This window comes from Dryas octopetala, chromosome 2 (assembly GCF_963921425.1).
Source record: "Dryas octopetala chromosome 2, drDryOcto1.1, whole genome shotgun sequence".
NCBI classification, from domain to species: domain Eukaryota; kingdom Viridiplantae; phylum Streptophyta; class Magnoliopsida; order Rosales; family Rosaceae; genus Dryas; species Dryas octopetala.
In genome coordinates this window covers 15,437,583-15,459,722 of record NC_141367.1, presented here as the reverse complement: position 1 = coordinate 15,459,722, position 22,140 = coordinate 15,437,583, and the positions used below count along the sequence as shown (strand labels likewise).

The following is a 22,140-nucleotide window of genomic DNA, read 5'->3' as shown; positions in this document are numbered from 1 at the left end:
CACAATTGACAAATTTTTTCATGTTTTTCTGTCTCACTCGCACATTATCAAATAGTTTGGAGACTGTTCTTACCCTTGTGAGCCTGTACTGTTGGCCCTGCATTAGGCCTTCTTCCAGCAAACTTCCCTTGGAATCAAGGAAGTGGGGTTTGATTATTGCTACATTAGCTTGTGCTATTCGACCAACAAGTGCTATCATATTGGCTGTATGTTGATCTTCTTGAGCTATTTGTGACACGTGATCCACTGAGATTTATTTTTCTGGAGGTGGCTCCTATTGGGTAGGTTTTTAGTTCTTCCTCTGAATGCATGTCTTACACAAGCGCTTGAATTTCCAAGGATTTTCTTGTAAATTGTTCGTGCTTCTAGACTACTTAAGTGATTCTTGTAGTGCTTTTCTTTTTACTGTTTGTTCTTCTCTTTTATTTCTGTGTAGTGGACTAGTGAATTAATTAATTTAATTTGAGAGAAGTATTTTCTGAGAGAAAGCTATTGCCAGCATGGTGAGTTGTTTAGAATAGATCTGATGGCTTTATTTGGGTAGGTATTTGGCCATGTAAATTCACTTATACATCTGTTAGCATACACACTATAAAAGATCTATATGAATCATGCACAATTATGTTCGGGTCAATACATGCTTGCATATCAGATGATTGGTGAATAGCACTTACCTGATGAAGACATGTTGATTGCAGGGGTGTACTGGAAGTCAAGACGCACTCCAGGTGTTTGCTGAAAAGTCACAATGCACCAGTCTTCTAACCAACACAATAGGCTTCAGAACTTCACTCGAGATGGGGCAGTGAATGAATAGTTCAAGGGGGGTTGTGTGGCTAGGGACCTGTGCTATATATAAGGTCTTGAGAAGCCGAGTGTCCTCCCACTAAGGTACCTCTTACTCAATCCTAATTTGACTCTTATATAAAGACTTAATCATGCCTAGATTATAGCATAGAGCATTAGTACCTAAGTTATCCTAGTTCAACTCAATTTAGGATTCTGATTTATGTGAACTAGTCCTAATGGGGTTTGAGTTAATACTCCTATTACTTGCTTCTCAAGTACAAGCAAATAGTTGATTCCGACTAGAACAAGCCTTAGGTCCATTAAATTCTTACTGGCCATCTCTATGTGTTGTGGCACATAAAGCCAGTCTTGAGTCTTGACCTTATATATTTTCTCGGGAATGAGTTTTACCATGATTGTTAAAATAATTTGTAAAATGATCATGTCTTATTTCATTTTAGTAATTGCCATACTTTTTCAATGAATTGTGTAAGCCCATACAGAACCTGCTCAAGCATTCATGTTAATGAATGTGTATTTTGCATAGTGGAATTTATATAATTATTCTATTTACTCTTTTGACCTTTGGTTCAGGGTCCTGGTGCTTGGGCTTACGTTTTTATTGGATCGTTTGATGTACGGCTCATGGATCTTAGTACCACTTAATTTTCTAAGATTCAATTTTCTTTCCTCTGGTGGAGATTATTATGGAACTCACCCGTGGCACTGGTACTTCACTCAGGATTTCCAGTCATGATCTTCTCTTTCTTACCATTTTCTATAGCTGGCATCATGCAGTCCAAAGAATGGAAGCTTTCTGGCCTTATTGCATGGGTTTTGGGACTCTATAGTGTATTGGGCCACAGAGTTCCGGTACCTCTTCAATTATCTGTTATATGAGTTTATACAATTAAAAGTGGCTTTTGATCTTTTGTTCTATTCACAACTAATACTCCTTTAAATTAACTCCGAGTGACAGGTTTGTTCTGCTTGTGCTTCCTATAGCTTTGATATTCTCTGGATATTCATTAGCTGCATTAAGAACATCGGTTTCTGGAAATGGTAAAAGGAAAGAATCCTCAAATAACCATAGTAAATGCCTTGCAAAAATGCAAATGGCTATCTTTTTCTTGCTTGCTACCAATATTCCAATGGCCTTATACATGAGTTTGGTTCATCAGGTACATCATTTTGCTCTTTGATAAAATGCAAATATGGGTAGCTTTTAATTGTTCGTTCACAAGTACTCAACTTAAATGCTAGAGTTTACTTGGATTTATGTTTTCATTATCTATTCCAAGGGGATAGGATTCCTCTCTATATTCTTCTAATCAAGTATTAAAAGGAAAAAGTTCGTCTGAATTTTTTTTTATCATGGTAATTTTCTTTTGGCTGATACTTTTGAATATGCTAGACAGAGAGGAACTGAGGATGTTACATACTATCTATCCAAATTAAGAACTGCTTCAAGGAAAAGTAGCAAATGTACTTTTTCTAATGCCTTGCCATGCCACGCCACACCTTACTACTCTACCATGCATCACAACCTTCCAATGCGGTTCCTAGACTGCTCACCAAGGTTTGAACTTTGGTAGTTTGGCTGGAATTGTTTTTCTTTCCCTGCAGCTTTTCATGCAATTGGTTTGTAATTTATACATTCCGAAATTTGTCAACAGTGAAGAGAAAGGAATCCCAGATGAATGAGACAAATTCATGATGGATACTGTTGGTTTTGCATCAGAATTTGCAAAAAATTGCTATGCCTAGTCATATTGTATTATTTGATTCAGACGAAAAATTGTTGAAGGATTTTCTAATCTCACATTCTTTCAAAGAGGTACATGCTAAGACTCAGAATAACTACTGTTAATTAAGTTTTGCATTTCAGCCAAAAAACAAAGTAACCTCTTAAATTGCTTTCCGTGGTCAGCACTAAAACTTATTTATCTGGCTTATGATGACAGATAAAAAGGTTTTTCCATGCTCAATTGCTCACTTCAAAGTGGAGCGTTATCTTCAATCGTCAGTTGTTGTATATGTTTTGACAGGCCACTGATTATTGTTTATACAACTGGTAGCATCACTCCTGAAGGATTCCAACTTCAGATCGTCAATTAGTATGTAATAATTTTTTCCATTCATTAACCTTGGAAATTTTTGATTGATTCATTTTTATTCTTTTCTGGGTTTTTCTTTGTATATGTATGCTGTGATGGGTGATGCATATATCCATGGTGGTAAACAAAGGGGCAACATGGACAGGTTGTGCCAGTTAAAAACGATATCAATTTAAACCCCCATAAAGAAACTCAGAAAGAACAGAACATGGTAATAGATCAATATATAGGAATGTTGCAAGGAATTTAAAAATGTTGAAGAGAAAGGTAGATATTGGTAATTATAAGGTATTAAAAGTTAAATTTAATACAGATAAAATTTGATACTCCTTCCCAGCTTCCCTTTCACTGCCATTTGAGGATAATTATTTTCTTTTACAAATTGGATAATGATGAAAGTACAGCCTTACAAGATTAATGAATATATTTTTCTAATGAAATCAAATATTGAGGATAGCACCTATGGTAAAACGATGAAGTCTATAAAGTCTATAAATTCTGTAACATTGTCCAAGTGAGAGGAACTCTATAAAGTCTTCTTGATCATCATTACTCCAAATGTTCTCGAAATATAGTAATCATGGGGAAGGATTGCTTGTCACACAAAAGGAAAAGATGGCTCACTCAACAGCTAGATTTTCAATCTTCACTGCTGTCAGCCTCTTGTACTGGTAAGGTCACTGAGCCATAAAGAGAAGTTTAATGTGACTTGCCTTGATCATTCATACTTGTTTTCATGTCACATTAAAATATTAGGTTATGTCTTTTGTTGTAAAAATGTGTAATTTTCTGGGAGCAATCTGAGCCATGGTAATTGACTCAACTGCATATGTGCTGAACTTGTCATAGTTATACGAGTAATATGATCACAATTTTAGACTACATTGTAGATAACATCTTAAATAGAGATGAGACCTACTTATAAAAGTGGGTCTCACTCTATTAGAGATATGATCTAAAAATGTGGTACACTAGTTGTATAGTTTGTATGCTACTTTTAAGACTATTTTATTGAATGCTTCACAAATAAGCCACTTTTCTCTATTTTTACTTCCTAGAATTATTCTTCTCTCATTCATTTTTTTTTTTAAAGAATCACATAATTCTCCCCCATCTTTAGTATCTCTTAACTTGTTGTGACAGTCTATCTCTGCTTTGTGAATATATCAGCTTGTTGTTATAGCAACAATGATTTAGTTAAACGCCAATTGTGAATTAATTTGTGATAATTACATAAATAGAGGACAAATATGCACAGGGGTGCAACATATTGATCATAGTAATAGATTACTTTTTGTAGAATTCAAGGTGGTATTTTGACAATGAAGTAGAGAGCATGAGCATATGGCTAATGGTTGTGGCCCATGTCTTGTAAGTGTGATAGTCATCTGCCATGTCTAGCTTGAATGCCCCCCTACTCGTCGTTAACACGATCAAATAACCTGTACCACTCTCGCTTGCCTCTGAGTCTTTATACAGCTCTGCATGCATGTCCTGTATGATACCTGAACCAAACACAGATTCATTGCTCACTAATTAAATTGTCCTTCTCTCTAATGTGACTATAATCCTAATGAAAACAATTACAATTTACTACGGAAAATGCTATGGAATCCGTTACTTTTCCCGACTTACTCTCACCAGATTTGACTCATGATACTGTGGGACCCATGTGGGACCCACCTATGTGAGAGAGTTGGGAAATATTAATATCGGGAAAAAAAAGTTGGGTTCTATAGCATTTTCTATTTACTGCATTGTAGAAGATGAAATAGAGGGGATGACTTACTTTCCTTCTTGTCTTTCAACAGACTGAGCTTCCTTATTTTGAGCACAACCTACAAAGTTGAATTAAGAATCGAAGGTTAAGCTAAGGCTTTTGTTAAACACACAAGTAGGGCATGCTTTTACTACACACATTAACAAAATTGCTGTGAACAAGTTTTGCATGTTATTCAGACCTTGGCTTCACTGCTCAGGATCACAGACACTGATCTAACCATGTACCTTCCTGAAAACACATAATTTCAATTAGCATAGCGATAAGTAAAACAGATTAGAGTAGGGCTTAGAAATCAAAGCCCAGGAAAGCTATGCTACCCCTCTCCTAGGACAGTCCAGATGCAGTAAAATTACTAAAACAGAAAAAGAGTTGAGCTAAAATTGGAGTACAAACCATCTGGTGTTTCAATGCTGAGGTGGGCACCCATTGCAAGCAATGATCTATACTTCTCAAAGTCGAAGTCAACTTCATGGTTGTCATCAATGGGCAGCATGGGTGCACTCCCATTTAGTCTATTCATGCATCCTGATCTTGCTTTAAGTGTATCTGCTCCTTTTAATGCTAAATGTTTCACACACACACAAAAGAAAAGTTTTTAAGAACCTGTTTCGCTGCTTTCGCAACTATTAGACCAGAGATGGATGGTTAAGATGTATTTAATCTACTATACCTCTGATCAGTCGTCTATATCCGATCTTACAGTATACATGTCCCTTAGGACCTTAATCTAAAGTTAATAGAGAATGATGGGATATGCACTTTTCTGAAACTTTTTTTCTTTTTAATTTAATGACATGGCTTTCCTGTTAGAGACAAGCTCAAATGTTACTTATTTATGCATTAAAGTATTAAACCAAGCTAGAAAAGGATGGGATATTTACATGTTGTAGCTGCAGCTGTGAGAGTTAAGATGTCACTTGCACTTGTACTACTCATGGCTGAACCTATTACACTGCTGAGCTGCTCCTTCTTTGCCCCCATTGCTTCGGCAACTTTTGCACACTGTGCCGCCACCAGGGCAGCTGCAGAAGCCACTGCAGCTTCCTTGTTAGTGCTTGACCCATTTTTTTCTGAGTTCTCAGCTGCAATAGCAGCAAGCGCAGTCGCTACACCTGCCATAGATATTGCTGCATGGACTTCAGCTCTTTGCAACCTGTGTTCTTCTTTTCGCCTTTGCTTAATCTCTTTTAGCCACTTCTTGATTGAGATATTCTTAAATGGCGCTATCTTCCATGACATCTGCATAAAGCAATTTAAATGATTTTGCTAGACAGCACAAAATTGTTTGTATCATATAGAGAAACATGTTGTGTATGACTACTTACCCATTTCTTTCGGAAATAGCTGTTGTAGTTCAATTCTGGATGCATGGCTTGTTGCATCCATATCCATGACTAATGAAAAATGGAAGACAGTATGTTATGCATGAATTTGGGAATTTGATATGCAATTAGCAGTATGTATCAGTAGGGGAATTTTTTCTTGCCAGTCAATATGATATGTTATGTTGTCAGACTATTAATCTAGACCATTGATATTGAATGCGTCCTTATTATAATATGTGGTCTACATTTCTAGTTTGACAATATAACATGTCTCACATTTGGTAAAGAGCATTACCCTTTATCTGTATATATACAAGTGTGTGTTTACCTTCACATCATTGGATTTCCATGGTGTTGGAGGCTTGAGATCTGCATCATCCACCTTTGCACCCTGGTCCATCTTCCGAGAGTTGCAAAATCATTCAATTTTCTTCTAGTCTTGCTAAATCAAAAACTGAAAGTTTCATATAATTGAAATCAACCCTAACAATTAATTCAACCTACCATGTAAGGAGTCATCGGGTTGTGGCTCTCAAACTTCATAATTGGATCATCTAATAGAACCACAGATTGATCTTGTTGCTCTGGTTGGAAAGCTTGCACTGCAAAGTTACACCATGCAAGGGAAAGAAAATCCATTGTCTCAGGATGTGCCTCTGTAGGGCTTGGACTGAAATGCGAATCCATGCAAGCTGGGACCTGAAAGTTACCTTGGGGATGAATTTAACAGAATGAGAGACTGGACTACTCAATGTCAGATATATGTAGAAATCTTAAGCATACAAAGTATACTTAAATAGACATGTGCAAAAATCACCATTATAAATAGCCATTTTATGAAGTGAGTTCTCAAGCATAAGTGGAAATTAAATAATATAAGGGAAATGCCTAGTGACTAAATTAATTAAGTACATCTCGTTCCCAACCTCTGCATGCATACCCAAAAGTTTCCCCCAAAAGAAATTGGACAGATGAGATGTTACAGTTGGAAAGGGTGCTAATTATACATAATAAAATGTAGTTGCCAACAATTAAGGGACCAACTTGATATCACAAGTTTTGATAGAAAATTAATTAGATTTTGGTTGGAGGGTACACAAAGATCCAATGAGAGAGGACACATGCTAATCACTATAGAAGCATAGAGGCTTGTAGGATGCAATCATAAAGAAAATGAAGAGGCCCTTACACTTAGTACCTTTAAATGAAAACCATATATTGAGGCTAAGCATGAAGGAATTTAAGATGAGGATATGATAGGATTAAGCTTGCTAGAGCTGGCTAGGGCCACCACATTGAAACCCCTAACCATTAACAGCCTAGAAATTAAAGGATGAGAGGCATCATAACCAAGCATGCACTTGGGACCAACATTGATATAAAGAAAGTACACATATATGAAATGATTGATGTGAACACTGATGAAAAGGAAGTAAACATGTATCATTGGATTTAATATATCATTATTTCATTAGAATAAGGCTATGCGTGATTAACTACTTGTTAAGGCACTAGACAAAGACGAGCTTTTCTGAGTTTTAAAAGGATTAGGAAAGTTAGCTGTGTGACTTTTGTGGATGTGTTTTGGATTTAAAAAAGAGATAATTAGACTTAGGTATTTTAGAAAAATAGTTTTTAAATGGAGACCGGAGGTGTTTTAAAATTTATAAGAAACTTTTTTTAATTCATAATAAAGTTATTCCCCGATTTGAAGGGTATTTCCCTCTATTTGAAGGATATTTCTCCTCCTAGGGTGTAGAGTGAGATTTGTAACCCAAAATCTTAAAGTTAAAACCTAACATAAAGCCATCAAAGAAGAAAAATAAAAGAACTTAATTAAAAACCTTAAATCACTACCAGTCTTAATCTAAGAAAAAATCATAAAATAGACTAAACTCTAAGTTTCCCTTTAAAAAATGGTCAGGGGTCACCTTACTTGAAAATCTGAAATTTTGTTGATGCAGTCATGGACTTTTAAGGATTTTGGTTAAAGTTGTTCTCATTATCCTCATGTGACAACCAAATACTTAATATATGCTTTGATGCTCCATGCTTGTTAGGGTTTGTTTAATGGTAGATTACACCTCCGAATATGAGTCCAAGGGCAATGCATCGTTTCTTGATTAGTTAATTAAATAGAAAATTAGGTAATGGGGAAGAAAGAAAGGTTCTTCTTAGCAGTACGTAACGGCAGCATAGCCAATCCCTGTTTGATTATATTGACATGCTCGTAGAGAGGTCACCAATAGTGTTTGCTAGAGGCATGAAGAAACAATTAAAAACAAGGGAATTTTCATAAAATAATCCCTTTTAGTGAAGGTTAAGTATTTTAATACAAGGACATAAATCATTATTTGAAAGGATTAAAATAAGCTAATATTAGAATCGAATAGATCGAGTCATCGAGATTAGATTAGAGGCAAATAAGTATATATATGTGAAGAATGTTGAAATCAAATAAGTTGTGATTAGAGTCAATCTCGTTGGTCATATATATATATATATATATATATATATATATATATATATCTAGCCAACCAACCATCTGCTCCATTAGCTTCGAGTATAATGCCGTAACGAAAATGCCTCAAGTTGATTCACAGGCTTTCTAAAATTAATCCAAAAGAACTTGCCGTAAATGCAAGAAACAGAAATCGGCATTAATTTAGTAGCCACATGCCTAAGGGTCAACCATTATTATCCCAAACAAGAAAAACATACGTAGTTTTCTTTAAGCAATTTATCAAGAGGAATTATTCACCTTCTCCAATCTACATTTTGCACAGACTTTCTTTTTTATTTTTTATTATTCTCATTCTACAGTATATTTTCATGATCGAAATTTGATTTACCGTTTGTTTAAACAATAAAGATTACATAACCAAATGATTTCCGATTTAGTTATTTTTTGCAGAGATGATTTTTAAATAATTATCTAAAAAATGAACGATTCCAATAATGAAAATACATTGTGGAATGAGAATAATAAATGAGAAGATCGGTGGAGAAAGTGAATTGAAAAATGTGGATAGCATTCCCCTGTTATCAAATTAAGGGTCAACCATTAATTTGGTAGCTGCCATCCTAAGGGTCATCCATTAATTTTATATAACTGGCATACCTAGTTTTCTTTTACCAAAACCAACATTTGTGGTGCAATAAGATGTAGTGATTAAATTATTGGCCGAAGAAAAAATGTGAACAGTCGGCCCGTGGTATATCAAAGCAGCAAATGGGCGTGGCCCAGTGTATTACTTCTATTGGGCCCAATACAGTTAATATAGGGGCTTCAACTGATATCCCAAAATGCTTTTCATAGCTCACTTTTTTTTTTTTTGGGTACAATTTTAAATTAACTTTTACCCTTGAATAAAGTAAAAAAATAAAATAAAAAACTTGAAAAAAATAAAATAAAAAGCCTAGAAACTGAAACCCACCCATCAACCCTTACCTCCACGGGAACCCCCTCCCCTCTCTCATTCGGGTCACTTTGCTCTTTCCGTCAACAAACCCCTTATTCCCCCTCCTTTCTTTCTCCTATATTCACTATTTCTCTCAATGTTTTGTTTCTCCCTCCTCTTTCTTCATCTAATTAGAAATCACGGTTAAGGAGGCCAGTAATTAGTAATAGTTTCTAGTGAAAGGGAAAATGAAAAAGAGAAAGAAGAGGGAGAAAGATAAGTGAAGAAATAGAGAGAAGGAGAAAGCGAAAGAGCGAGAAAGATGAGTCAATTTCTTTAATAGTATTAGAGTCAAGTTCACACATGTGTGTTAGGTCGAGTGACCACATGTTTTTCACGTGTTTGTGTTGTCCCACCAACTGATTTTGAATGAAATGCTCCAATTTCATTCATTACGTACATCAAGTCAAAAATATTTTGTAAAAAATTGATCGACACTTTTTTTTTTCTTACAATAAGATAAGTTTACCAAGGCAAGAAGCTCTTCCAATATCCAAAATTGACTCGGTGCATCATGGGTATATTGAGTAAAAGCCTTTTGATACCCCTATCACAGCTCCCAATTCTGGCCAATAGGTTGAAGTACTGCATATGGTAGCTGTTTGTGAAGATGCCAGTATGGACGATAGATGGACCATCGTGTTGTCTATATCATTTATCAACACACCATCATGATCATGAATCAAGTTGCAAGTGCCTAACAGCCCCTTTTCCATCATGATTTCAAAATGATGATGCAAATAGATACATACTAACGTCATTGTAGACTGGGAAATTGGGTGGGATCTTGAGGATGCATGCACATGCATGCTAGCTAGCTATATACAAACTTGTGTTTGAGTGTAGTGAACAGCTATATCTAATCATCGAAGCTTTGGCCGCCCATCACCACCTTTCTTAGATAAGCAACAATGCTAGCTACACTTACTATCCCACACAATTTACCAATTATAGCAAGGCGAATTATCACTCGTGTCTCATTTTACTCGATCCCCAAATATAATTTTGATTTATCTTTTAAACTTTGATTCACATGTAAGTGTCAAGTTACTTAAATATGTAAACTTAATTCATTAATCTTTCGTCTTTTATGCTAACGTGGTACACATGTGTATGGCCATAAAAAAAAAAAAAATTCATACCCATCCATAAACATTAGAGACGAATTAAAAAGTTATAAGTTGATGAAGTAGCTAGGAAACATGATATGCGAATTCAAGTTTAAAAGGTAAAGTAACTCAAAATAAAATTCAACAACCAAACAAAGTGAGAAACGATTGAAGAATTGGGGAGCGCATTCAATAACCATTCCATTCAATTATAAATGGGTTTTAACATAAATATAAATTTATCCTAAATTAAATTTATTTTGACTTGTAGTATCTTGTCGCCAGCTAGCTCTTGTTGCTGTCACCAATGTGGGTAGAAGGGTGCATGCGCACGGGTGTGCAGTTATGGCATTTCATAGTTATCACATGTATAGTTGTATACGAAACCCGTCTAAGTTTCTGTAGCCAAAATAAGGTAACACAGAAGAATGACACAGACTGTATAAGCAATACTCAAATTAGTATTACATTGAATTGCACTAACTCATTTGGACCAACTATTCAAATCTCTCTCTCTCATATTGCAAAGAGATATTTGGCATATAATAGACAATGAAAGCAGTATTGTGCGACATAGCTATAGGCACATATGACCAAGTCAAAAACATGGTAATTATTGCCGTCATTTTGCTCTAATAGATTGCTACATTGCTAATTGGAGTGAAGCAACTTAATTCTTTAAATATTGAATACACATGCACGCTTATATCGATTACCAAAAGAAAAGCAGAAGAAAAACCCTTTGAATATAGAATACTATAGCATTTAGGTTGGCACACAAATTGTGTGTACAAACACATACACCGTAATTAATTTTCTGCACCATTTCTTCTCAACTTGTTTGCACGTTCTCTTCTTCCTTTCTGCTTTGGCATTTTGGTTTGAATTTGTTTACAATAATACCCATATTTTAGTTTGTCATTTTCTAATTTAAACTTATTTACAATACTAACCATTTCATATATTATATTTCCAGTTGTTTTAATTATATACATAAAGGGTATTTAAGATAAGTGAAACCTATTATAAAAAAACTGTTAATGTTCTCTTAAGTAACAAATTTTAAGACACTGTGAGATACAATGAATCATTGTTAAATTGAATGTGTATGTATAACCAAGAAAAACAAAAGGAAAAAATGTACATATAACCAATTAACTTGCTTCCATAAAACTTGATCAAAGAAGAACTAAGGAAATCAAAAGCAGTGGCACTGAGTATAACTTATAGCCTAGCTAACAAAAAAAAAAAAAAAAATTGTGCAGAGTACAAGTTAAACGGTAAAATTAATATAAAGCTTTAATTGATTTACTGATCTGCATTGTTCATCTGTACAATATTGCTTGCTTAATTTAACTATACCATCCTCTTTTGAACTTCACCATATCTAGTAGTACTCTTGGAGAAAGGAGCAAAAGGAAAAAAAAAAAAAAAGGAGAAAATTAAAAGGATAATGGATCGATCGAGATGGAGTTTCCTACCATTGAATTGATCGAGCTTATGTGCTTAATTAATTTATGTACCATTTATTAACTGAGTGGTGGTGGCAAGACACCGCATTACATCAACCTGAGCTCGCAGAGACACTATGTAATCTAGGGTTTCCGCGATCAAAAGCATCTCGTCCATTGATTCTCCCCCCGGAACAAGACTCCTCAGAAGTCGCGTTTTCTTCTGAACCAATCTCTTCGCAATCGAATAAGTATTCGCAACCACCTTTTGTGTGGACACACGTTTCCTGCGGCTCAGTCTTTTCAAGATCTTTTTGCTCCTAAGCGACGTCGTACTACTTGTACTACTCCTGTTGTGCACTGCAGATTTCACACACTCGGGACGACCTCGTCGTCCCAGTATGTGCTCGGCGATGATTCTATTGGAATCGTCGTCGTCTTTTGTGGCGTTGGTTATGACGGCGCGGCTCCAATAGGTCGTGCCGTTTCTGGTGGAAGCCATGGCTAAGTCTGCGGACAACTTTATGGCCTTCTTTCGGTCCAAGATTGTCATGTACTTCTTGTTTGAACAAGTGCATGCTTGGAGACCCTTTATCCATTTCTTCAGAAATTCTTGCTTAAGAGAGCTAGGATTCCGCATTCTGAAAAAACAAAGATAAGATGGTGTAAAAGAAAATTAAATATTACTTTCTAGACCGTGTAATAAGACTACGAATTTAAACCAAACATGTAAAAATTAACATAATCAATTATTCAGATTTACACTATATATAAAAACATACGCACGTAATATTGAATATATCTAGCTAAAAGATGTGAATCAATTGATTCAAAAATATACTGAAAGCTGACTAGGGTATTTGGAGGAATTGAATACTAGAGCTAGAAAGATAAATAAGTACCTTGGTTAGATTTGATCTCCTCTATTGGATAAAGGAGAAAATCATGAGAAGTATATGACACACAAGTTTTGCAGAGTGATGTAGTTCTGCAGATCCAAGAAAGCATGAGAGAGAGAGAGAGAGAGAGAGAGAGAGAGAGAGAGAGAGAGAGAGAGAGAGAGAGAGAGAGATGGAAGGAGAAGAATGCGCAGAGAAACCCAATTTATGTGGTGAAAGGACAGGAGAGGTGGGGCCTTGGGGGAAAGACACAGCACATGCAGGCACATGGAGTGAATGGCCCACCACCCAAACCCGAGAGAATATAAAAAGAAATGTTTTAGATTTAATTATAGAAATTAATAGAATAAAGATCTCCCTAGTGCAATGCAAACCTAACAAATTTAACCTTGTGCTTGTGAATGCAAACAAAAACTCACTAAATATTGGTACTTCATCAATGTGCCTGTGGGCCCCTGTTGAAGTTGAGGTGACGTACTAGTAGGGGGAATTAAATACACAAAATCAAGATTTAATTTGTAACCATAAGGTCCATAACTAATAAAAATAAAAAAAATTTCAAAACCCACTATTATTTATGCATACATATATTATTGGCCGCTTTAATTTTTGCTGCCAACTTGACTGAATTTTGACTAGTCTCTGAGTACTGGTTTCTGATCCGACAATAGAGCGGATAAAATTTGGGGTGTTCGGAAAAAGTTCTTGAACTTTGTTATCCCATGTAGACTCTGATACTAGTGTTGTAGAGTCATTGATTTGACAAAATTTTAAGCCGGCCACTATTTCAGTTAAGAACTAATTTGCAGTTTCGTGAAAAAATATAAAGAATTTTTTATTTTTTTTTAACTAAAACATAAAATGATAAAGGATTTTTTGATAGACCAGTCTACTTTAATGAGTCAAGCGCTTGACATTATTCACCTAATGCTAGGCAATAACTGTCATTGTACAACAGTAGCTATTTGAAACTACATGAAAATAATACTTATATGTATATCTTATACCTTTTTTTTACATAAACATGTCAAAAACTAATGAAATCAACATAAAACATAAAATTCAAGCTTATAGAATCACATCTGCCCACGTTATAATGTAAAAATAACTATTACTAATTGTCACTATTTGATAGAGGCAATAATTGCTACTGTTTGACAATGACAATCTATTCATTTCAAACAAACAAAAAAATACAGCGAGCGCTCGACGAGGTAGCGAGCGCTTGGCACCAAAAACATGGGGACTGTTATAACGTGGGTTTATTTATCAAAAAGTGCACCTATTTATCATGGCAATCATTTAAGTTGGTTTATTTATAATTAAGGGCTATAAAATGGACTTTCAAATCATTTACTTAAGGGATTAATACCATTTTGCTCCCCCGACTATTACACTTGTATCAGTTTGCTCCCCAGACTTCTAATTTGGAAAATTAAGGACTCTGACTTTTTCAATTTTGCCAATTGAGGTTCTTTTGTCAATTTACACATTTTTTATCCAAATCTTTGAGGGCAAAATGGTCCCTTCCAATTAGATCTTATCATTTTTTCCTCATGCATCATTTTTCCTCTTTTATTTCTTGCTAAATTTTGCTTGATCATCTCGACATTTTAGATGAAAAATGTATAAATTGACGGAATAACCTTAATTGGCAAAATTGAAAAAGTCAGGGTCCTTAATTTTCCAAATTAGAAGTCTGGGGAGCAAACTGATACATGTGTAATAGTCTGGGGAGCAAAATGACATTAATCCCTTTACTTAAATATAAAAGCTTTTTTTTTTTTTTACCCATATTGGAGCATATGATCATATATATTTTTGGTTCGAACATTACTGAAAAGCTTAAAATTTTGTTATCAAAATTTGGTTTGGTTCACAAAATAAGGTTTTTTTAAAATCAATTCCTATGCACTTTTTAGGGGAAATGAATGCAAAATTCTCATTTATGTTTCGTAATACTAGGAATGTAACCAAGAAAATTATTTTTATTTTCAATCCCATGTTTGGTTTGTGCAAGAATAAGAAACAAATTTATTTCTATTTTTCAATTAAACCCTTATTTATTATATATATAAAAAGATAAGGATATATAACATAATTGGTATTTTAAATTGTTAATAGCCACAATTTAGAATTGAAATGTTCTAATTAATATTTTCCCATGGGAATGAAAAATGAAACCTAAGTAGGCTTAATTAAGGGTTTTATTTTCCCCTTTTTGGGGCATCACTTTCTCTAGGAGCAGGAATTACTTTTTCATTGTTACATTTACCAATTGGGGAAATTATTTTTAAGCCTCAATTTCGGGAGCCAAACAGGGTCTGAAAGCTTAAGATTTTGAAATTTATGGGTGTCCTAACATGGTATATATTAAAGCTTTAATTATAAGAGGTTATGAGTGTGCAATCTCTAACTTTCGTCCCTCATTTACTTCTTGCAGGGTGAGGCTACACTTATATTGCCAGAAAAATGTGTTAGCTTCATAAACATTGTTGATTCATTCTCTAAAAATTAAGTTTTTGGGTCCAATGATTGTCTAAGACATCACAGTTGATCATATTGCTAGAAGGTTTTGATTGGTTTAAGGGACCCTAATGGATTACCATAAAAACATTTACTAGTTAGCTGGTCCAAAATAATATATCTTGAGGGCTGCTATATGCACACCACTTTTTCTCTCATTACACACATCTCTCTTCTATTTATTGAATTACAATTTTAGCCTAAACCCAAATAACTATAAAGGACAACCCACCCATACCCAGCCACCCCAAGTCCTAACCCCACCCCTGCTGTTGTCGGCGGTCCAACCTATCGACCTACATTTCTCTCTTTCTCTCCCTCTTTCTCCTTCTTTGTCTTTTTCCCTCTCTCTTATCTCTCTTCTCTCTTCTGTCCCTCTCTCTCAGGTCTGTTGCAGAGGCGGGCGACCTTGCCGACCCCTACAACCTACCGAAGAAAGAGAGAAAAAAGAGAGAAGTGAGAGAGAGGAAGGGAAATAGACAGAGAAGGAAGGAGGAGAAAGGGAGGTGATAGGTTGAACCACCAGCAACAGTGGCAGTGTGGGTGGGGTCGGGACTTAGGGTGGCTGGGTTTTGATTTTTGGGTTTTTTTTTTTAATTAGAGTATTATAAAAATTTTAGGTGTGTGTATTGAGAAATTGATAAAGTTAAAAAGGAAAAATAGTGTGAATTAAGAAATAGGTGTGTAGTGAAAGGAAGATGGGTGTGCATATAGCAGCCCTCTATATCTTCAGCTTTCATATATGAGAATCGAACAATCATGTGAAACTAATGTACTTTTTGGGAAGAACTCTGATGCGACTAGTTGCACAGTGAAAGGAAAGACTTTTGCAAATGAAAGGCAATATTCAAAAAAGTAAATTCATTTCATACTCATTTCTTGACTAGGATTTACAAAGCATGATATTTAAAAGATAGAAAGCAACAAGATGCAATCCTCAACGTACACCTGTCTAAGGCCACTCATCTAGTAATAACTCTAAATAATAGAAAGGACAAGATAGTAGTAAAGGGTTTATGCTAAGGATAAGTTGTAATAAGGTGTAACATAAGATGGTTTCATCAAATCCTGCCCCAAAGCGAGCAGACTTGTCCTCAAGTCTGGAAGGTGGGAAAACGGGCCAAGATATCATCAGCAAATTCCCAAGTAGCATCTTCAAGTGGAAGGCCACACCACTTGATGAGCCATTTAGTGACTGGTCTGTTTTGTAGTTTAAACAATCCTCTATCCAAAATCATCTCCGGAACCCATTGAAAGGAGCCATCTGAAGTGGTGGGCGGAAGAACAATAGAAAAAGAATGAGCATCCTTAATTTTCTTCTTTAGAAGGGAAACATGAAAAATTGGGTGGATGCGAGAGTGTGGAGGAAGATCCAGCTTGTAAGCAACCTTACCAATTCGAGCCGGCCATGACCTTGTAAGAACCGTAGTAATGTGGAGACAGTTTGTTAAATTGGCGAGAAGCCACTGTATGTTGGCGATAAGGGTGCAGACGCAAAAAAACATAATCACCCACGTCAAATTCACGTTCAATTTTATGGCGATCAACGTAAATCTTCATTTAGTTTTGGGCAATCTCCAAATTGGACTTAAGAAGGAGGAGGAGAGCATCACGATCCTTGAGTGTGGAGTCAATGCAACAAGATCAACAGCCGTAGAGCCAGAGATATAGTTGCAAATAGAAAAAAGGGCACGGCCATAAAGAGCCTGAAAATGAGTCATGTTTATAGTGCATTGGTGGTTGCTATTATACTAGAATTCAGCCCAAGGTAGCCAGCGAACCCAAGCAGTTGGTTTGTCACCAACAAAACATCTTAAGTAATGCTCCAAGGTGCGATTAAGTACCTCCGATTGGCCATCCGTTTGTGGATGGTATGCCGAGCTATGGAGCAAAGTGGTGCCTTGCTCTTTGAAGAAAGCAGACCAAAAATGGCTGAGAAAGACGGGGTCGCGATTGCTTACAATAGATTTGGGAAGACCGTGAAGGCGATAAACCTCTTTGATGAATAGTTCGGCAATCTTAACAGCTGAGTATGGGTGGGAAAGAGGAATAAAGTGAGCAAACTTGCTCAATCTGTCCACAACAACTAAGATAGCATTCTTGTCGTTGGATGGTGGGAGTCCCTCGATAAAGTCCATGGCAATATCGTCCCAAACTTGGTCGGGGATGGGCAGCGGTTGGAGAAGCCTGGGAGGGTGGATAGCCTCATAATTTTTTAGTTGGCATTGGTCACAAGAAGCGATAAAGGACTTTAAGTCTGTCCGTATGCTCGGCCGCCAAAAATTAAGTGAAATGTATTTGAGTGTGCGCAAAAAACTCGAATAGCCCGCATAATGGGTGGAATGAAATTCAGGCATAACCCGAAGTCGCCATGAGGATGAAGGAGGTACATATAGTCGCTGTTTGTAGAAAAAAGTGTCAGTTTGCAGTGAAAACACTTTAGAAGCTGGACACCTAATGTTTAGAGCTTGAATGATAAGAGCTGGGACTGAGTCATTAGCACAAATAGTCTACAAGTTGCTAAGAGAATCAAACAACGGAGTGGAGATAGCCGTGATGGAAGAAATGTCATGCTGGCGGGATAAAGCATCAGCGCCATGATTGGAAGAACCAGAGCGATAGGCAATCTCATAGTCGTAGCCCATCAACTTGAGCAGCCAGCGTTGTTAGGTAGGAGTACTATGCGCTGATCCAAAAAATAACGGAGAGTTTGATGATCCGTTAAAATTTTGAATCGTTTGCCAAGCATGTAAGGTCTCTACTTTTGCACGGCAAAGACGACTGCCAACATTTCTTTATCATAGATGGACAAGGCTAAGTTGCGGTTGGACAATGGCTTACTGAGATAAGCGATGAAGTGGTGGTCTTGGGAAAGTATAGCCCTGATGCCTTTATCGGAAGCGTCGCACTCAATAACGAATTGTTTTGTGAAATCTGGTAATGCTAACACTAGTGTAGAGGAGAATGCGGCCTGAGAGCAAGAAAAGCTTCAGTGGACTGTGGTGACCAAATAAAAGAATCACGTTTGAGCATATCAATTAAAGGCCTAGAAATAAGGCCATAGTGCTGGACAAACTTGCGGTAGTAATCTGCTAGTCCTAAAAATCCACGCAGGCCTTTTAATGTTATGGGTTTTAGAGCTGGGTCGGAATACCGCAAATACCGAATCGCAACCGAAAATCGTCGCTACCGATATGAACACAACTGTTCTGACGAGTGTCCGACGTGTCGGTTGCAGTAATCCAACCGATCCGACAGTGGATGGTGGCGGTGGCGGTTTGGAAATCCCAAACTGTCGACACACTATTACCGATCCGACCCTCTCTTTCTTTTCTTCTTTGGCTTCCAGCTACTACTAAGATTCTTGTCTAGCTTCTAGCTTCTCTTCTTTGGCTCCCACCTACGCCCCAGCCACCCCTCCTTCCCCACATGGAGCGTTGAGCGCGCCCTCGATTGAGGCCCTGAGATCTTCACTCGCCTCCCTGTTTTGATCTAAATCTGAAACAAATCAACGATTCCATATGCATCATGCCAATTGCCAAGAATCCAAAATCTAGAAACAAGTCATTAATTTTTTTAGGAGGTTGCAGAAGAAGTAGAAGAAAGAAGCAAGAAGTAAGAAGTAAGAAGTAAGAAGAAGGAAGCAGAAGAAAAAACTAGAAAGAAAGAAGAAAAAAACAGGGGGAGGACCACTTTTCTATAAAATAGGATTAGAAAATAGAAAGTAGGCAGTAGGCTAGGCTCGTAAAGAGAGAGAAAGAAGAGTGTTTTTTAAAAAAACTGATTTGTTTTTTTTTTTTTAAAGTCACTTCACTTCTTCTTTCTGGTTCTTCTTCTTCTTCTTCTTATTCTCTGACACTTTTGGTCATTCTGATCTGAACTAACCAACAAAGTCGATCATACCGACTGTTGGTGGACCGCCTTTAACGGTGTCAGCAGCAATTGGAATTTGGTCTTTCCGACCAGGGGTCGGTCAGTAAGTGGTTTAGGCCTGGCGGGTCGGTAATTGTACCGACCCCAGCCCTGGTGGTTTTGGGCCAATTTTGAATGCTAAAAATTTTAGCAGGATCAACCTGAACACCTGAAGCTGAGATAACATGGCCTAGGTATTCAATTGAAGGCTGGCCAAAAGTACACTTGGAGCGCTTGACTTTTAGGTGATGAGCTGTGAGTTGATAGAAAACTTGTGACAAGTGTTCTCTATGCAGCTCCATGGTGGTGCTGTAAACTATAATGTCATCAAAGAAAACCAAAACAAATTTACAAAGAAAGGGTCGAAATACCTCATTCATGATGGATTGAAATGTAGATGGAGCATTGGATAGACCAAAGGGCATGACGAGGAATTCATAGTACCCATCATGAGTTCGGAAAACTGTTTTTTCCACATCGGCAGTGTGCATATGGATTTGGTGATATCCCGAGCGCAAATCCAGCTTAGAGAAATAAGATGCGCTATGTAGTTCATCGATGACAGGAATCGGAAACCGATCCTTGACAGTGATGGCATTTAGACCTTTGTAATCCACACAAAACCGCCATGAGCCATCCTTTTTCTTGACGAGGAGGACGGGGGAGGAGTAATGGCTGGAACTTGACCTTATAATGCCGGACTGCAACATTTTAGCCACTAGTTGCTTTATTTTAGTTTTCTAAAGGTGGGGTATCTGTATGGGCGAATATTCACAGGAGCAGAACCAGGGAGTAACGGTATTTGATGATCAATCGCTCGTGGATGTGGTAAGCTGATTGGAGGATCAAAAAGATGATCAAATTGAGCAAGGAGAAGTTGTAGTAGCACAGGGTCGTCGGGAGAAACAAGCTGGTGTGGAGTTGTAGGAACCAGTTGGGCCAAGAAACCCACTCCCTCAGAGGATAATAATTTCTGGATGGAAGGACAGTTAACTAGTAGTGTGGAAGAGGCTGCATAACCTTGGAGATCGGATGATGAAGATGACTGTTGAGAGAAAATTCCATGACTTTATCTTTGAAATGCCAACTAATAAGGCCCAAAGTTTCTAACTACTTTGCTCCTAACAACAAATCACAACTAACTACAGGGAGAATATAAAAGGAGGTTGTGAGAGAATACCCTTGAATAGAGAACGACACAATGTGGAGTTGCCCTGTGGTAACCAATTGATGACCCGAAGCAGTCGTGATAGTTTGGTGGCTTAAAAAATCAACAGGATGACCCAAACGTTTGGCGATCAGAAGATGCAGGAAGTTGAATGTGGCATCACTATCAACAAAAATATGGACTAAAATTTTTCCAATGAAACCTGCAAAACGCATAGTTTGAGGGCTACCCTGAGCAGATAGAACAGAGATGGTGACAGTCGAATCAGTTGGAGTGGCAAGTTTTGGGTCAAGCTCAATGAATTGTTGACAGTCATGGAACTCATCTTCCCGCCACTCGGCATCCAATAAAGCAACAATGGGTGTCGTATACTGATGGCCAGGGTGGTATTTTTCGTTGCAACAGAAGCAAAGGCCTTTCCTATGGCGGGATTGGGTGTCAGCCGACGTCCACACCTTAGAAGGGGTGGGGAGTGGAGGTCGAGGATGTAGGGGTCGAGGCTGAAAGAAAATAGAAGGAGGGCAGGGAACAGAGGTGAATGATTGTGGTTTGTGTTGGGGGGTTGGGGTTGGGGTTGGGGTATGTATTTGGGTTCATAGATGCGGGCCTTTTGCATAGCCAAGGCCAATGACTTAGGTTCAGCATCACGAACATCACGCCTTAGGTCGGGGTGGAGTCCCCCAATAAAGACATTTTTGAGCTGGCGATCACTCCAATCGGAAGCCCGACAAAAGAACTTCGTAAATTGGACTTGATAATCTGCAAGAGAACCTGTTTGTTGAATGTGGGACATGTCCGTTTCAAAATCTTCCTGGTCTCCAGTACCGAATTACTGGAGGAGAAGATCTACAAATAGGGCCCAATTGTCATGGGCAAAATGTTGCTCAAACCAACACATCCACAATGAAGCGTCGCCACAGAGTTGGACAGCTGCAACAGCCACTTTTTGATGGTCGGGTATCTCATAATATTCAAGGTAGCGCTCGCCGGAGGCCACCCACGCATAAGGATCCTCACCATGGGAGCCCAAAAATCGAGCAAGTTCAAGTTTGGATTTGGGTGTGTGGTAAAGGGTGGGGACATAGGCAGGATGGGTATATGGGTTATGAGTAGTGGAGGGGGAAGAAGTTTTGTAATAGAAGGCAGATGGTGACTGAGCGGACTAGTGTGGTTAGTGTAGGGTTTGGTGGTGGAATTGTGGGGTGGAAAAGGTAAGGAAGAGGTGTGTACGATGGAGGAGGGAAAACGGCTAGGTGTGTATGGTGGTGGAGGTGGCAGGCGATGGTGAGTATTGTGGATGCGAAACGGATAGTGGAAGGCGAGGTAGATGCACGATGAGTGGGGTCGATAAACGTGCTGACCCGAGTTGCAGAGGCAGGGGGTGAAGAAAAATGAAAAAGGTGGCTGGGTGTGGGGGTGAGAACAAGGGAGTCTGGAACCAAGGAAAAAAGGGGAAACAAAGTGAGAGGGCAAGGATTCAAAGGTTGGGAGCTGTGTGTGTGTAGAAGAAGTGTCTAGAAAAATGGGATTTTAGGACCAGCTCGAATCTGGCGTAACTCTTCCATCAGGTTGCTTTGAAGGGTAGTGAGTTGGGAATTAA

General features: G+C 37.6%; 3 protein-coding genes and 1 pseudogene across 3 annotated transcripts; 1 reads left to right on the top strand and 3 right to left on the bottom strand.

The window, feature by feature from the left end:
• The first annotated feature begins 1,025 nt into the window (after window positions 1–1,025).
• On the top strand, window positions 1,026–2,845 carry LOC147293412 (mannosyltransferase APTG1-like; annotated as a pseudogene).
• Window positions 2,846–4,135: 1,290 nt separating this feature from the next.
• Window positions 4,136–6,714, bottom strand: LOC147293411 (auxin canalization protein (DUF828)). The gene is made up of 8 exons (XM_086234066.1): window positions 6,519–6,714; window positions 6,343–6,414; window positions 6,015–6,083; window positions 5,571–5,928; window positions 5,083–5,250; window positions 4,868–4,917; window positions 4,696–4,744; window positions 4,136–4,411 (listed from the first exon to the last, which is right to left on the bottom strand). The coding sequence occupies exons 1-8, from the start codon at window positions 6,699–6,701 to the stop codon at window positions 4,194–4,196; spliced, it is 1,167 nt and encodes a 388-aa protein (XP_086090192.1). The 5' UTR covers window positions 6,702–6,714; the 3' UTR covers window positions 4,136–4,193.
• Window positions 6,715–11,706: 4,992 nt separating this feature from the next.
• Window positions 11,707–13,087, bottom strand: P1R1 (transcription factor). Its single transcript, XM_086233821.1, has 2 exons — window positions 12,938–13,087; window positions 11,707–12,676 (listed from the first exon to the last, which is right to left on the bottom strand). The coding sequence occupies exon 2, from the start codon at window positions 12,673–12,675 to the stop codon at window positions 12,100–12,102; it is 576 nt and encodes a 191-aa protein (XP_086089947.1). The 5' UTR covers window position 12,676; window positions 12,938–13,087; the 3' UTR covers window positions 11,707–12,099.
• Window positions 13,088–18,218: 5,131 nt separating this feature from the next.
• LOC147293409 (uncharacterized) lies at window positions 18,219–21,333 on the bottom strand. The gene is made up of 5 exons (XM_086231065.1): window positions 21,148–21,333; window positions 20,516–21,040; window positions 20,148–20,417; window positions 19,744–20,073; window positions 18,219–18,431 (listed from the first exon to the last, which is right to left on the bottom strand). Exons 1-5 carry the CDS (start codon window positions 21,331–21,333, stop codon window positions 18,219–18,221), a joined length of 1,524 nt encoding a protein of 507 aa, XP_086087191.1.
• Window positions 21,334–22,140: the final 807 nt, after the last annotated feature.